This window comes from Lepidothrix coronata, unplaced genomic scaffold, assembly GCF_001604755.1.
Source record: "Lepidothrix coronata isolate B3197 unplaced genomic scaffold, Lepidothrix_coronata-1.0 Scaffold69, whole genome shotgun sequence".
Taxonomy (NCBI): Eukaryota; Metazoa; Chordata; class Aves; order Passeriformes; family Pipridae; genus Lepidothrix; species Lepidothrix coronata.
In genome coordinates, this window is record NW_016690249.1 from 1,207,052 (window position 1) to 1,223,385 (window position 16,334).

The 16,334-nt window shown below is 39.8% G+C and overlaps 1 protein-coding gene across 8 annotated transcripts in view; it reads left to right on the forward strand.

Moving 5' to 3' along the window:
- Window positions 1-16,334, forward strand: part of MTUS2 (microtubule associated tumor suppressor candidate 2) — a 249,480-nt gene that overhangs the window by 77,002 nt on the left and 156,144 nt on the right. For all 8 annotated transcript variants that reach the window (XM_017818680.1, XM_017818679.1, XM_017818682.1 and 5 more), the window contains 2 exons: window positions 1,936-4,522; window positions 10,475-10,715. In XM_017818680.1, coding sequence (XP_017674169.1) covers window positions 2,240-4,522; window positions 10,475-10,715 — 2,524 coding nt within the window. In that variant the 5' untranslated portion in view covers window positions 1,936-2,239. The remainder of the gene's footprint in view (window positions 1-1,935; window positions 4,523-10,474; window positions 10,716-16,334) is intronic.

A 16,334-nucleotide genomic window follows, 5' to 3' on the forward strand; every position in this document is an offset into this window, starting at 1 on the left:
TTTTCACTAGACCAGGTTGCTCAAAGCCCCATCCAACCTGGCCTTGAAGATTTCCAGAAATGGAGCATCCACAATTTCTCTGGGCAACCTGTTCCAGTGTCTCACCACACTCATACTAAAGAGTTTTTTCCCTATATCTAGTCTAAACCTACCTACTTTCAGTTAAAAAATGTTACCCCTTGTCCTATCACTTCAGGCAGTGGTAAAAATTCTACATCCATCTTTCTTTCAAGCCTCCTTTAGGTACTTTAAGGCCACAAAAGGGCCTCCCCAGAGCTATCTTCTTCAGTCTGAACAACCCCAACTCTCTCAGCATCTCTCCATAGGAGATGTGCTCCAGCCCTGTGATCATTTTCTTGGCTCTCACTTTTGGTACCAGAGTGTGTTGCCATTTGCCAGCTGAGGGAGAAATATGAACTAACTGAACTCAGCTCCTTCTGAAACACATCAACGCCCCTTCCTAGGTAACCAAAGAGATGACAACAGACATTCTTTGCCCAGTGAAAAGCATTGATAGTTTAGCATTCAAGTTGAGTATGTAAATTCTGGTATTGTCATTTTTCATGGAAAAAAAGGAACAATGAGAAATGAACCAAAATCTCTATAATGCATGTATTTAATTTAATAAGTATTCAATTCTTTCTTCTCTGGGAATAAGACCAAATTGAGAAGTAGTTTAAAACTCTTGCTTTGCAATGTTTTGTGGAAAAGACCTATAATTACACAATTGTGTGGTTTTGAAGTGAAATTCTTAATACTGTGTTCTGTTTCATAAATTAATCTGTTTAGTTATTGTTTGCTGAAGAGCTGAAACTGTGCCAGGAGCCTGAATCCAGACTCCACAAACATGTGTGCATCCTATAAAGAAACTAGATTGAACTCAGAGCCAGATGTGAGCAGAGCTGAACTGAATGCAAAGGCTGGGAGGACCTGCTCATAGCAGATGTTAGAAATGGGGGCTCAGACTTGCACCCAGATGCTACAGACAGAGCACTGGACTTAATCAGCACTTCCAGTTAGTGTCCCTGTGAGCCCCTGGTTAGAAACCCAGCTCAGCTGTGCTTTGAATTCCACCTTCTGGGAACTGTGGGGCACGTTCCGATTTCCAGTGTCCACATTTCTTTGTGATGAAGGGTATGAACATGCAGGGTACAAGAAATATCTCAGAGAGTGAATTTAGACATGGAATAGACAGAAATCTCACCTTCATCTTGTTGGAGATGATAGAGTACAGAATCTGGGCTCCCAAAGCCTTCCCTCGTCGGAGGGAGCCAAAAGGACTGTATTAGGACTGGTGTAAAATCCTCTGTATTTGAAAACACATACATACATCTGTCCCAGAAAAAATACATTTTTTTCTTTGCAGGCCTCCCGCCATAGTTTTTACTTTCTTGGAATCTATAGATCTGGCTGAGAAATGTCAAAGGGGATGGGGTGTCAGCACAATTATGGCAGTGATTTCTACAAGGCAAGGAGATAAACCCTTAAACTTCTCCTAATGGACCTGGAATTTTATTATTTATGGCTAATATATGCAGTGGGGCTTTAAATGCTTCCCTAGCCACTCTTGGTGTAATAAAGACATTGTTGAAGCAATATGAAAATGTTTAGAAACTCAAGGTTGGGTCCCACCCTCACCAGGCTATCTATGCCTATTTCCAATTGTAAATCTATGTATCTTAAAAAGAGTAGCAACCACTCTTCTAACCAGGACAGTTTTTGCTGTGTAACTTCTCAAGTCAGAGATCTGTGCTACAGTAAGAGTCTTTGCTGGGAGCAAAGACGTGATTGAAACAGCATCCAAAGTATTTGAAAATACTTTGTCCTGGGGATGTACCTGGGAGTGCTGGTGATTTTAACTTAGATTTAGTTAGATGTTGTCTCTTTGGGTTTTTTGTTTTATTTGTGGTTTGTTGTTTTCTTTTTTCCTCGTAGGTTGGCTGGATTAACTGGCTGTCATTCAGAAGGAACTTGGCAGATCTATTTTGCATTCGCCAAACCTCTTTACTGCACGTCATAAAGATTTCCTAGGTCCAGAAGCTGCACAAAAGACAACTGAGCAGCACAAAAATGTGACTCTGACAAGAGACTTCAAGCCTTCTGACAATGAATTTTCTACCAGTCAGTTTCTAGTTTAAATACATAACTGAAGCATGCACAGTAGCTAACCTGATAGAGAAAAAAGAACTTTCTTATTAATTAGGACTGCCAAAAAAGAGCAATCACCTGAAGCTTCAAAATGAGTGGTCCATTAATTCCAAACAAGTCATGTTATGCCCAGCTTCAGGACAACCACAGCGAAATAAGAAATAATAATGAAAGCTTAGTGAGTGTGGGGGATACTAATGCCAACCAGATTGTATCGAAAGTTAGAATTATTGATGAGGATGTTAAGAAACACGATTTGACAGATGAAAGTGGGAATATATATTCTGGAGGAACAGAGAAAGTTACTCATCTGCATACAGAGCAGAATAAACTTCTAACCTTCAAAGACTCACGGACCTGTCACACCAGTGTACAGGAAAGTAAGCTGCCCTCCAGCGCAAGCAAGGAAATGGGAAAAGACTGTAGGACCAGCGAAGTTAAGGATATATCAAGGCATATCAGGATTAGCCGAGGACAAAGTCTGTCCAATTTAAAAAGTAGCACAAATGATGCCAACCTGGAGGTTATTTCCAAAGGGGATGTTGACTTCCCCCAGAACTTTTCTAAGGGAAAAATGCCCAGGACTGTGGAGGTGGAGAGAATAAAAAGGCTCTCCTTAGGAAGACCAAGTAAATTCTCTCCTCAGCCTGAAACATTTACAAAAGATTGCATTGGCCGTGTGTCATGTAAACGTCTGCTTTCTGCATCATTGGACTCCATCGACACATCTCACCATTTGATAGGAAATACAGAGAAATCACAGAAAACATCCACGGATCATTTTCTTGGGATGATGTTTCATCCACTTGACAATACCTCAGAGAAAAATACTGTATTTTATTCCAAACCATCTACCTCAGGGAACAAGAAAATAAATAAACTAGAAAATGTACCAAATGTTAACATTGAAAGCACACTGCATACTTCTCATTCTCAACATTCAGCTGTTAAGCTCAATGAGATTGTTTGTAAATCAGAAGCACAATTAGGTCAGGGTGATAAAAGTAAAAAACTGGAGCTTAAAACTGCACCATCTTTACAATATAAAAATACATGTCCACAAAAGGTAGAGAAAATTATGCTGGTAGAGTTCCTGAGGTGTCAAAGAGATGAAAATATTGCAGTGCAGGAACTGAAAAGCTCTGAGTGTGACACATCAAAATTTCAAGCATCCCATTTTGAAGACACCCATAATAAAGTAGAGGACCCATTGTCAAGCCAGGTGGTAACTTATCCTGATGACAAATTGCAAAGTGGTAATGTCACTATCAGTGGGAAAGGGAGAGGAAGCAATGACAGTGACAACAGGGCAACTAGCCAGGTTGGTGAGGAATATTTTACTGATGGAGAAGTGGAAACAATATTTCCACTCACCTGTGGTAGTAAATCCAGCGTCAAAGTGACACCTAGAAAAAATGAAAATTTGCATGAAGTTGACGCAGGTTGCGCTGAAACAGTTGGTGAACAAATATCTCTTATACATAATATTAATCCACCTGACAGCAAAGCCTTGAAAGTTAATGAGAATAAACTGATGCTAGTCAAAGAAAGTACTGAGGATGCTGTTGTGCCTGCTTCTGATCTCTCTGATCATCACAGAGCGTGCAGTGCAGAGACAGTGTCAAACCAACAACCTGACAGCCACAACAGTGATGTGGAAACCTCAAATGCTTCAGTTTCAAGTAAAAAAGCAGCAAATGCACAGAAACATCCTCCAGAGGAAGTACCAGAGAGCTGTAATGCTTCAACAAAGGCTGATGTCTTTTTATGTGTCCCAACTCCCGTGCGCCCAGTGGCAACGCTGGATGTTAATGGTCAGCCCACTCTATCAAACAGTAATCTGAAGGACCTTTATGCCCTTCATGATGACAAACTGTCAGTCCTACCTCCCATTGACAGCACACAGTTGTTAAATATATCCCCTAAAGTGCCTATCAAGACTGCTTGCAGCAGCGCCATCCCAAAACCTATCCTAGTCCACCCCAAGGGCTCACCCACAGATAAGGTGGGTGCAGACAGTGACTGCAGTGAAAAGCTGGAAGAAAATGTCGAGATGAAACCTGCCATACCCCGGCCCAAACCCGTGAGACCTAAAATCATCACATACATTAGGAGAAACCCTCGTTCGATAGAGCAGCTTGACCCCTTGTTTGCACCGGCAGGGCTGCCCTTCAGTAGCCCAGCATGCAGTATTCCCATCTCGACGGAACAGAAGGCATCCAACGGAGGGGAGGCAAAGCCCACCAGCATCCTGTATGACAAATTTAAACCTGACCTCCAGAAGCCAAGACTCTTTGGTTCTGGACTAGTGGTGTCAGGAATTAGGCCCCCGGGTCATCACTTTGGTCCAATGAGTGAGAAGTTTCTGCAGGAGGTAAGTTTCTGCAGCTTTGACAGCTGCTTTTGTATTCCAGGTGGTAATCATTTGCTTATTTGTTGCTGCCAGAAGTCGGTTCTCAAACATCAAATAAGAAATAAATCCTAAATCACGGCAATGTGTGATCATCAGAAACAAACTTTACTGTTTCTGGCACAGACCCTGTTGCAATGTCTTAGCTGTGACTGGAAGTTGTCACTGTGCTCCTCCACTATTTTCCGGCAAATTGGTCACCTGCTAGTATTATAAATAAGGATGTCTAGAAAGGAAAAGACATACTGAATTGGATAAATGGAATTTCTTTTTTTCCCCTAAAGAATAGCTTTGGGAAATGATTGTAATTTGCCCACAGAGACTTTTCCTTCTTAGTGGGAAGGTTGGCGGGTTTTTGTAGACAGAGCACTAGAGGTCTAAACTAATTCCCTTCTGTTTAGCTGTACTGAAACCCAGGGACTATCAGAGCTCTTGTTAGATTATATATATCATACAGGAAAAGACTTACTTTTGACGCATTTAAATGCTGTCTCTTACATTGACCTGCACCTCAAATAAGATTTCTCCTTTCCCTGGAAAGCCATCCTGAGCAACCAAAAGGTGATGAAAATCCCTCTGCCTCCTGAAACCTCATCGTGTTTCTGCCTTGCTAAATTGGGCAGGAGTTTTGGTTTCCTGAAATCCCTTCTGGGGGGTGAGCACAGTGGAGGAAGGATGAACTTGCATCATAGGTGGAGAAAGGACAGGGAAGAGGAAGCTACATTAAGGTTTGGCATGTGCCCTTGCATCTACTTCTTGGGACCTGTGGTAGCTCAACAACCAGGCTTTTCATATAAATACTGAAGATAACACAAGTGGTTTTAGTTTGAACAAGTCTTTAAAAAAAAGGTTATATTTTTTTGTTCTGTAACTCATGTGTTATTAAGGCTATTTTATTGCCTGCCTCCTTCTACATACACTATTGATCCAAGGAATAACAAGGAATAACAAATTTGGTGACAGTTTTGACAACCAAAATTCGGCAAATACCCAAATTAAGATACTGTATGTGACTGTAGATTGACCCTCATGGCATGTTAACACCAGCCCCTTACCACAGACATTCCTTCAGCGTGGGATATTAAAAGTACCATACCAGTAGCTGAACATAACCTGCTTTTTAAAGCAGGATTTCATTTGAAAAAAAAAAAAAATATTGCTTGTGCCAAAAAGCCATACTGAAGTGATCAAGGATTATAGTTATTTTCCCAAACACAAAAAGGACAGTGCCCACTGTCATTTTTACCTCTAACTTCCATTTTCAGCTCTGTCCCTTATATTTTGTGTCCAGAGGAGGAATTACTAAGGTCATTGGGAGTTTGTCTATACCAGCCGTTATGAGTATATCTTCACAATCACCTTGTGAGGTGAGGGAAAATTACTAAGGTATTATTGTTTAATGCCTGTCAATGGAAAATAAAGCAAAAATAACCCAGACTGTGCAGCTGTTTTGCTCTTTATAGGGTGACATGACCCTCTGAAGACCACAGGTGTCTATGACAGTTGGGGTTCAGATGAGCAGGCAGGATCAGCAGACACATCTGTGAGCAAAGGACAGATTTCTGTGCACAGCTGAGGAATGTTTTTAGCTGGAGAAAGACTCAGGTTGTGGCAAGTCTGCAGCATGGTTTTCTCTAGACTAGGGTTAGAAGTATGACACTTATGGGCTGGAGAAGATCCAAAGCATCTTCCCCAATTCCTCCAAGAAATATGACTTTTCATGGGTATTTCAATAAGGGAAAATCTAACCCAAGCAAGCTGCTTGAAGCAGCTTGAGAAGCTGAATTGACTGGAGGAGAGGCTGGGAAGGAAAACTCAAACTGTTGTTTGTGTTATGAGTTTGCATTAGCCCAGGAGTCAGGAGCTGATAACAGAAGGTGAAATTTGCTCTTTTGGGCTGCCACCCTAAAAGCAATAACCTTGCTGTCCTACCAGTAAGAGGAATGCAAAGGGGACTGATTTGGCTCAGTGTGGATCAAAAGAAAGGAAAATGATCGATCCATGGAAGTGAACAGATGCTTAGAAGAGCAGCTGTGCACAGTATGAGTTCATAGCAGATGAGTGATCTGTAATCCAAAAGAAACCAATTAGGATGGATTGAGATCAAAATCATTGTGGGGAAGGGAGAGTGTTGAAGACAGAGGTTTTGAAGACAAGGAGACTCTCTGTCAGTACGGCTGCTGTCTTGGTGAGAGAAAAAATCTCAGATTGACCAGTTTACACATCCAGTTTGAGCTTTGGAGAGCTTTGATTAGCATTTTATAGCTCTTTACATAGCTTTGATAGGGTTAATAGCTGCTATCAGTTAGACCTGTAATCTCTAAGCACCCTTCAGCTAACTAAGTGGTAAGAACAATAAAATATCCCTCCAGGTACCAGGAGCTAGAAGAAATAGGAAGATGCTGTCTTGGACAGGAGACTCCAAGAAAAGACCTGGAGAACTCTGAACACTCAGACAAAAATCCTAGCTCGGCCATGAAGGCACTCCATCTGTGCTGAGTCCATAGCAGAATTGAGTTAAGGTTAAATGGGCAGAGACTTGCCTATGGCATTGGCAGCACCTCCAGTACTTTTCTTTGGAACCTTGGCATGGTGTGTAGGTAGATCTTTTCATGCTTGTCTTCATAGAAAACCCCCCCAAAACCAAAAAAACCCAACCAACCACAAACAACAACAAAAAGCCCCCACCAAAAACACTACCACTCAAGGTGAAATGCAAAATGCTTAACAAAACCAATCATTGCCCAGGGCAGATCACTGCTATCCATATGCTTCATCACAACGTGGGCTCCCCATCTCATTGTGGACCCTGTCCTCTTCTAGTCAGCACCAATGGGTATTTGTGGTCACTTTGTGTTCCCAGTTGCCTCTATGTGAAGTAACAGAGCAAATCGTGGCACCCAAAGACTATACCTGTGCTAGTGAACTAAACACTGGAATTACATGGCCTCCAAGGCTCATGCAAGGTTGTCTGTACTGCAGGACTGGGAGCACACTCCCCAGCTCTACCAGCATGTGCTTACCCAGAGGTTGTTCCCAAGGACCAGCATGGATCAGCCTGGTCTGCAAAGTGAGATTTTACCCAACGTGCTCTGTCAGAGTGGTTGCTGGCTCACTTTACTCACTATTTTATGGCTGCTGCCAAGAGCCCTTGTTCTGGTGGGGGTCTATAAGAAGGTCACCAGCCCTCCTGCCTGCCTCACCAAGGCTGCTCCTGCTCCATTCAACCACCTCTTTGGGTCCATTCCCCAGCACAGACATCTTTCTGCTCCAGAGAGCATAGACTAAACTCTGTTGAAACGAAGGGCCGGCCAAGAAAAAAGGAGCAGGGTAGTCGTTTTTGTATAGTCCAACCAACAATTTCTCCCCTTAATCTCATTATCTGACTTGCCTGAACCAATGTTGCCAACTCTTTTCCTGAAGAGTTCCCTGAAGCAGACACTTGTCAAGCAAATTCTTGCTTGAGGCAATAATGTTGGACAGCGTTATAAATGAAGTAACATGAAGTAAGGTGTTGGGCATCTGTATCTGCTGGCCATGCTACCAGCTCTGCTTGGGACTACTCAGCCTGGGGAAATTCCTGTATGCTCTAAGTATTTGCTGCAGACTTTCTGACTCTTTCTAACAAATTCATTATATCGGGTGTGTGTGGAATGAACCGACAGCCACACACAAGAAAACTCTTGACTGACCTTCTTCTTAGGGAACAGGCTGCAACAGATCTTTTCTTTAAAAGTCCCTGTACAAAAATCTAGTACAGAATGCTAACAGGTTTCATATTAATCCATATATTTCTGAAGAGCTTTAAAATTGCAATAATTTTATACAAGTCTATTGAAACCGATTGAATTTTACACTTGGTGTATTCACAGATAAACAGAAAAGAAAAGATAATGTGTCTTCATAGCAAGTTTATGTCCCCCAAAACTAGGTTCTTCAAAAAGGAGCATCTAATTTTTGAGAGATATTTGACTAAATTCAGTTGGACTTGATTATCTTAAGGATCTTTTCCAACCTAAATGATTCTGTTCTAAATCCTTTTCACTTCTCTCAGCTTGAGAAGATGTTTTATAATTGTGATTTATTATTTTTGTGTCCATGTTTGTTGCCCTTCTGTGTTACTCCTAGCATACTGTCAATAAAGGAAAAAAAAAGGGGGTAACAGGAGATTTGAATAAACCAACCCAGTTTATAAAAAAAGACATGGTTTCTATATTTAAAGATTTTCTCTTTTCCTTATACTGAAGTACTTGGCATTGGTGTTTTCACTGCCACTTAAATATGAAATGATAGCATGCATAATGTAATCTGATGGAAATAAATTTATCAGGGAGAGAGAAGATAACTAAGGCTTATCCAGAAAAACAATCTCATATCTAGAAGTTGAAAGGAAGAAGCCAAACATCTGCAGTCCAAGCCTAAAGAATCATATATACAGTAAAAAACTACATCCTAACTTGTGGAAATAGGTCATAGGAGTATAATAAAAAAGGAAACAGGAAGATCAAATGGCAGGAAATAGGACTGCAAGTGGAGGAAAAAATATAGAGCAAAAATACAAAGCTCAGTATTTGTTGCATCTGCCCTCCTAGTTCCTGTGCAGAGGCCTCAAAAAATCTATATTTAATAGTTTAAGGCCAATCTTGTCTCTTAGCATATTAAAGATTTGCTAAATTAGGATTAAAGCTCTTGAAGGAGTTAGGATCAAAGCTTTTATAGCCAATGTTGAAGTGCATATTCTAATGCTTATAATTGCTAAATAGAAATTGATTTGGCATATTATATGCATCATAACTTACAGCAGAGTTAATTAATTGGCAGTTACATTTTTTCCTAGGTAGCCTGTGGCACTTTTTGATTAATTTTTAAACAAATTTAGTTCAGATTTCCTATTTCCTACAGCTTTTTTTTTTTTTTTTCCCCATGGCCTAAATGGGATGACTGAAAAAGTATTCATGAGCCCTTTCTACATTATGATGATATCGCATTTTATAAGAAAATGGTAGAGAAGTTGGACTCTGCTCAGAAGAACAAATGGTTCTTTGCAAATCTGAGGGATGAAAACTACTGACATTGTGCTGGTGCCCTGAGTCATGAAGCAGCACAGCAAAGTGGGAGTCAGAGCTCAGCTTGAGTGCAGAAAGATGCTAGGGCTGAATTGAAGAAGCAGGTCATTCCTCGGCTGCAAGTTCAGTGCTATGAGCCAGTTTGCTGGGAATACTTCCAGCTTGGGACTTACTGTGCTGTCCTCACAGTAAATGCCCATTAAAATACTGAGAGATTTGTCACTGATTTTAACAAAGCAGCATCTATTTGTGATAAATAGTAAATGTTTCACATCTGCAAATTTGTTTTTTTTTCTCCAGGGGCACATATTACAATGATTATTTGGAGTAAGAACATATAGACAGTTCTTTTTTTCTCATAGAAATGATTTGGCAATACAATTTCTCTGATAAAATGAACTTAAATACCTACAGCTTTATTTTTAGCTAGCTAAGTTAAAACCAGCTTCTCCTGGAATTGTGTCCTGGTAAGAATATTTTAAATAACTTCTAATAAAAATTCTACTTACACAGTCTCTTGGTGTATCTACCTCTGTAACTGATATAACCTTTTGTGATTTAACAGTAACATCATTTTCACCAATTGAAGATCTTCCATTTATCTGTTTTCTTTTGGGTTTTCTTTATTTGGGTTTAGTTGTATGGTAGTTGAGTGTGGGTTGAGTGTGTAAGGTAGATAACTTTGGAGCTTGATTCATTTAGTAAGACCATCACTTTCTGGAACTTTAGAGTGCTCTGAAGCCTGGATTCACAAGGAAGGAAATTTAGCCTTTATAAGCAATTTAGAGCTCCACATTGTCTGCGTGTATCAATTTGTTGCATAATATCTCTGTTAATGATTTTTCTGTAGGTTGGGGAAAGGCCTGCGAAAGATGAGTTTTGCCCTCCACAATATACTCACTATGAGGTCCCACCAAGTTTTTATCGATCTGCCATGATACTCAAGCCACAGTTAGGACTGGGTGCAGTGTCCAGGTTACCATCTGCAAAGAGCAGGATTCTCATTGCGAGTCAAAGATCCTCAGGTAGCTGTCTCCATCAGCAAGGAGAAATAACAAATGCTCCCAACCTCTATCATCCTGATGCTTCAGGTAAAGTATGAACTTTCTTTCCTTTCCTTTTACTGTAGTCACCAATAAGATTTTTTTTCAGAAAGAAATATCACAAAATAAACAACATCTTGACCATCTTGATACTACAAAGCTCCAACAGCACTCTTTGAGATATGTCTCATTTTCCTGCAGCAAGGCTGACTGAGGAGTCTAAAACTTGCGCAAAGGTTGTTTAGGAGGTCATTGCCAAAGGTGAATAATTTTCAATAATTCTCATTGTGCTCCTTTTTATCTTCCTCCATCTTGTAAGTGCCTCAAAAATCTTTGCTTTTGCCCTGCAGAAGATAATGGGATGTCTTCCTCCCTCATGAAGGCCCCGTCATTTAATCTGGATTTGACATTCCCACACCATGCTGTGCTCTGAAAGCCTGGGCAGTGTTCAAATGTGCCAGCAGAGACTTGATTCTCTGAAGCCCTGGTACACACCTCCTTAGAGACAACCTTTCTAATACCTTTTTCTTCCCAGTTACTGCCCAGCTCAGCATGACCCTGAGAAGAATTACAGGGGAGGGAAAAACAAGAGAAGAGTTGGAAGAAGTGTACAATGCCATAAAACAGAGATAATAATTACTTCTACAGGACACTTCTTGGTAGCCTGGAAAAGCTTTGAGGTTTTAACAATGCACATTTAAACAGCAGCAACTTCAGAGACAACTGAAAATCAGCAATTTCCAGAGTGAAACATAGCAGCTGTTTAACAGCCTACAAATCTGCAGAGATTTTTCTAAAACAGTCATAAGGGCTTAAATAATTACTTGGCATCATATGATCCCTTCTCTTGCGCCAGGATAAGATTCCTTCTGATACTTGCTTATTTAACCTGTTCATGAAAAACTATTTATAAAAACTTTCAGTATGAGGTCCTGGAGCCTCTGAAAGCAGGACTGCTCTAATGCATTCCCTTCTTTCCAGTTTAAAGTTTTCCCTAGTGTTTTGCCTAATCCCCTTTGTTACAATTTACTTCCTCTTCTGTGTGGAGTGGTTGTGGTGTCTTCTTCTCTTTGCAGTTCTTTAAAAACTGTTACTCTCTCTCCCCAGTGTCTATTTCTCCATACTAAGAAGCAGGAGAAATTTAGAGAAATTTAGAATGGAAATGCCTCAGTGTCTTGACTTTACTCTGAGAGGATAGTCTCCACAGTAATACTAGTTGACAGGATTTGGGGTTTATCAGAAAATCAAATCAAATCTCTGTAACACAGTGCCTGTTGCGACTATCCTTTACTATCTGATCCTGCATCTGGAGTTTATCTACATCGATGCCATTAGCAGAAGCTGACCAAACTCAGCTGTATGTGACTTCTGAGACATTCCAAGATTGCAGGCTGGGTAATAAACACCATTTCAGCCCTGTGACTTTAGTTCAGTCAGCATTAAGCATGAGAATACAGGTGCAGAGTGTAATTGGATCATAATTTCCATTTAAATAAAACTGCAAGAGGCTGTGAGTTCAGGATATGAATAGGGTAAGCTGTTGTATAACAGGAAACATTTTAGAAGATAGATATGAGAGAAATATACAAGCAGGACCTATTAACAAATAAACTGTCTTATCTGATCCTCAGAAATGAATGTTGCCCTGGTTTTTATTCATCCATCATCCATCCATTATCCACATTATCCTGCATCATTGATGATAGCAAACATGACCTTTCCTTAGCCACTTTTAATCCATATAGGAACTTGTCTTGTAAATGTTACTTTACTGTCTTCCTATATTACGTGATATTCTACAATCTAAACAGGACCAGCCTATAAGTCCTATTTATTGTCTTTAATAGTGCCTTTAAAAATGCCAGTGCATAAGAAGTATACATGAGGAAATTTCACTAGCTCTTAGTGTGATTCTATTCCACTGAAGTTGTATTTCCTGAAGTTTTCATATTTCTCAAAAGTTTTTTGTTCTTGTTATTTTTTTGATTATTTTTTTTTTAAATCACTGATTGTTTCTTAGACTTTGTCTGTTTTGGAAGTCAAATTTAATTGATAACTTTCCATAATTTCCTTCCTAAAACTGTTATTTTGCTTGTTTCTCTTTAGTCTATTGATACCTTGCTAATAAAGATGCCTCATTGTAGTCCAATAATTTGTCCGTCATCTCTTTCAGGATGCCAAAGTGTGTCTCATCTGGTGTTTGGGCTCTGACTGTTTCTATTGATTTGAAATTACCCAAGACTTGTTCTGGAGAGGTTGCTAATGTCTCTACTTTTCCACTGTCCACCTCAGGACACATTGTTTTCACTTCTGGCATCTCACCTTCCATTTTTCTTGCAAGAGGAAGAATGTGTTTATTTTTTCTGCAACATTTTATTCTGTTGCAAAGTACTTCTCACTGCTTTCTGTTGGTTCAATGCTTCCCTTTATTTATCTTTCCTATTCTGATATCTTATTTTGGTTTCTTTACATTCTTTTTTTTTGGCATTTGTTTCCCAATTATCCATTCAAGGTTGGCTTATAATCACCTTTTCCTTGACCAAAGCCTTTTTCCTTGTATGTCTCAAATGACTTAATCTTTCTCTTAGCAGCATATAACTTCACAGGTCAGCTTAGCACTCTTTTTGTCTTTAGTACTGCCTTTTGAGAAGAATTAATTGCTCATGAAAGAGGCTGAAGTAACAGAAGATAGGACAAGACTGGTATAGGAGTGCAAAGGCAGCAGAGAACTAATTCCTATGCCTGAGCCCACAGCAGTGGACACAGACCAGAGATGAGTCCCTGACTGCCATGAAGGGGATGGAGGGGACAGCAACCCCTGGCATGCAACAGCAGTTGGGGTGCTGACTGGAGGGGCTTGGAGTAGGGCCAGGCACAGTTTAGCCAGCTGGGTTAAGGTATCTGACACCATTTTCAACCATTCTCCCTTAATTTGGCAATTAGTTGTAGTATTAAATTTTGATCTGCATTATTGGTTTTGATACAGTATTTGAAAAGCAGGATTAAACGCAGCTTTGATAGAGTCATATTTACAAACACAAGAAAATAAAATGCATGAACATATGGTCAGCATACTGCAAGCAGAGCCAGTAAGACTTGCTTGTGGGTGTTGTGGGATGTGAGGGCTTGGGTGACTGCAACAAAAGCAGTTAGAGTGTAGGGGGTATTTTTGCCTTCAAGATTGCTAATCAGCATCTCCTGTGGCTTGATCCTGAGCTTTTAATCCAGTTTCCAATCCTAGCGATTTCAGTCCTGCCCTGAGGTAATGGAAACAGAAGAATCTAGCCAGTTGCCATCCAGTGACCATGGAGTCTTTTAAATGGAAATCACCATGTCACAGTATCGAGGACAGCAGCAGTGCCTCATAATGAGGATTTTATTTCTCTTTGCCATACCATTCACAATGTAGCAGTTTGGTTAAGTAGCACTGATAAACTGAGTGGTTTGGACCATGTATAATACTCATAAAACTGACTCTAAAGTAATTGATAATTAAATCTCTGAACTGCTGTGATAGACTGCAAGTACTACAAGTACATTAAAGGTTTTGTTAGTTTTAAGTTATGCAAAGTAGAAAGTAAAATAGTAATGAGTGTTCCCTCAAGTGACCTCTAAGTGTGATGCGTAAAATGTGATTTGAGTAGAGATCCTTCTTCATCTGTAGGATATAAGACATGTGATGGCATTGGCTACAAGTTCCTTATTAAGCAGTGTTGCTCCTGAGGTGATGCTTTGCCTCAGATGGGTAGGGAAGCAGCCTGACTATAAGAAAAAGCATTCTTCAATGTAGGTAAGATAGGAAGGCATTGAATTGTGATATAGGTGCAAAAGAGTCTCCAAAAGCTTAACATTTGTTAATTTTATGTAAATTGACTCTGCTCTTTCTGTGGGAAACTTGTAATTCAAAACAAGCATTGAAGGATATCGTGTCTATAACATGTAAAATATTAATATGTTTTCCTTGGTTATAAAGACTTCTTGAAGCAAGTGTGTTAGGATTTGCATTCATTAACTGATTATTTTTAAGGAATTAATGTCTGACATTAGCTGATTATTTTTAAGGAATTAATGTCTGATTTTAAAAAGTATAACAGAGATCTCATAGTTAAAACTTCACTTTAATTATATACTCATTAATTTCACTTAATTTTGCATTTTTCAGTAGTCTTTACAGTATTTTTTTCTCAAAGAGTGAGTTAATGAAATGTTGTTTCCTTATCACCTCCCTGTATATAAAATTTGTCAGTCCTGAGGGTCTAGATGCTCCTCTCGTTTCTAAGCAAGCCAACTTTTGATAAAGATAGAATTTACACATAAATCAGGACAGCAATGTTTCTCATTACTCAGACAGACATAGATACATACACTTATTTGTGTCTTTGCATATGTATAATCTATTTCATCATGAATGCTACAATATGTCTACAGCTTTCTCCCAGTAGGAAAGCTTTATTTTCATGTTTATTCTCAGGAATACTTAGGAATTGAACGTGTAAATGAGATTTGATGATAGAAAAGGAATTTTGAGATTACTTCCTGAAATGTTGCCTCACTGATACACCAGCTGTGTACTTAGTTTATAGGTTTGCAGTCTGAGGTACTTGGATCTGAACTGACAAGCTTCTTAATTGTTTAAGGAAAGAGATGACAAGGGGAGAATTCACAGGGGAAATTATTCTCTGTCCTTTACTAATCTGCAGAGTTTTCAGTTAGCACGCTGCTTTCTTTGAGAGAGCAATCTGACTGTATTTCATAAAGAAAAGTCAAGTGTTTCAAAGACCCACAGACACTTCCTCATGGGTTTTTTTAAGGACATCGTCATCTTACTTGAGACATAGCCATCTGCCACCTCTCAGCTCCCAACAAATACTGTGTCTTCAAAGAACAAACACACATCATATGACAAGGGTTGTCTATATGACTGTTGTACCAAACTGCCATTCATAAGAACAGTATCTCTAACAATCTGGGTGTAGCAGCAGGCAAATACTACATACCCTACCTCCTCCCAAGTATCATCACTGGCTGGGCACCCACAGCACTTGTGAGCAGCAGCTAAGCAGCGGCTAGGCAGGTGGGATGTAGCTCTTGTGCACAGAGTAGTGTTCTTGTTGCTCTAGGCTTTTGGTGACAAAGGCAGTGAGTGAGATTCAGGCACTGACAATTCCTGTACTGGAAGTTTCTGAGGGATGCTCCTGCTTTGCACATTATCTGCAAAGTGAACATAGACATATTCAGTTTGAATGAATTGTGAGATGACAAATTCTTGGGGTGTTGAGAATGTGCTAACCAGTCTTGGTTTGCCTGGGAGTTGGGAAGGTACAGAGCAACTTTTTGGAGCTTTTAAATCTGAATAATGAGGAGATGAGCATTTGCTACTATATCATTATGGACTGGCCTATCAGAAATTAATTGATATTCAGCAGTGGCAACTGTTTTGCCTTTGGAACTGAATTGTCCCAGGCTTGACAGGGTAGCTGAGCACAACCTGCTCACTGCTGTTTAGGTGTAAATTTTTGAAGCCTCAGTTCTTGTTCAGAGAGAAATTGTTATAACAATAAATAAATATAAATTGTTTAAACCATAAAGCTAGTGGCAACAGAATAGGTTTCTCACTTGTGCAATTTGGTTTTAATGCACAAAGATACCAATGAGGTGGGTTAACTC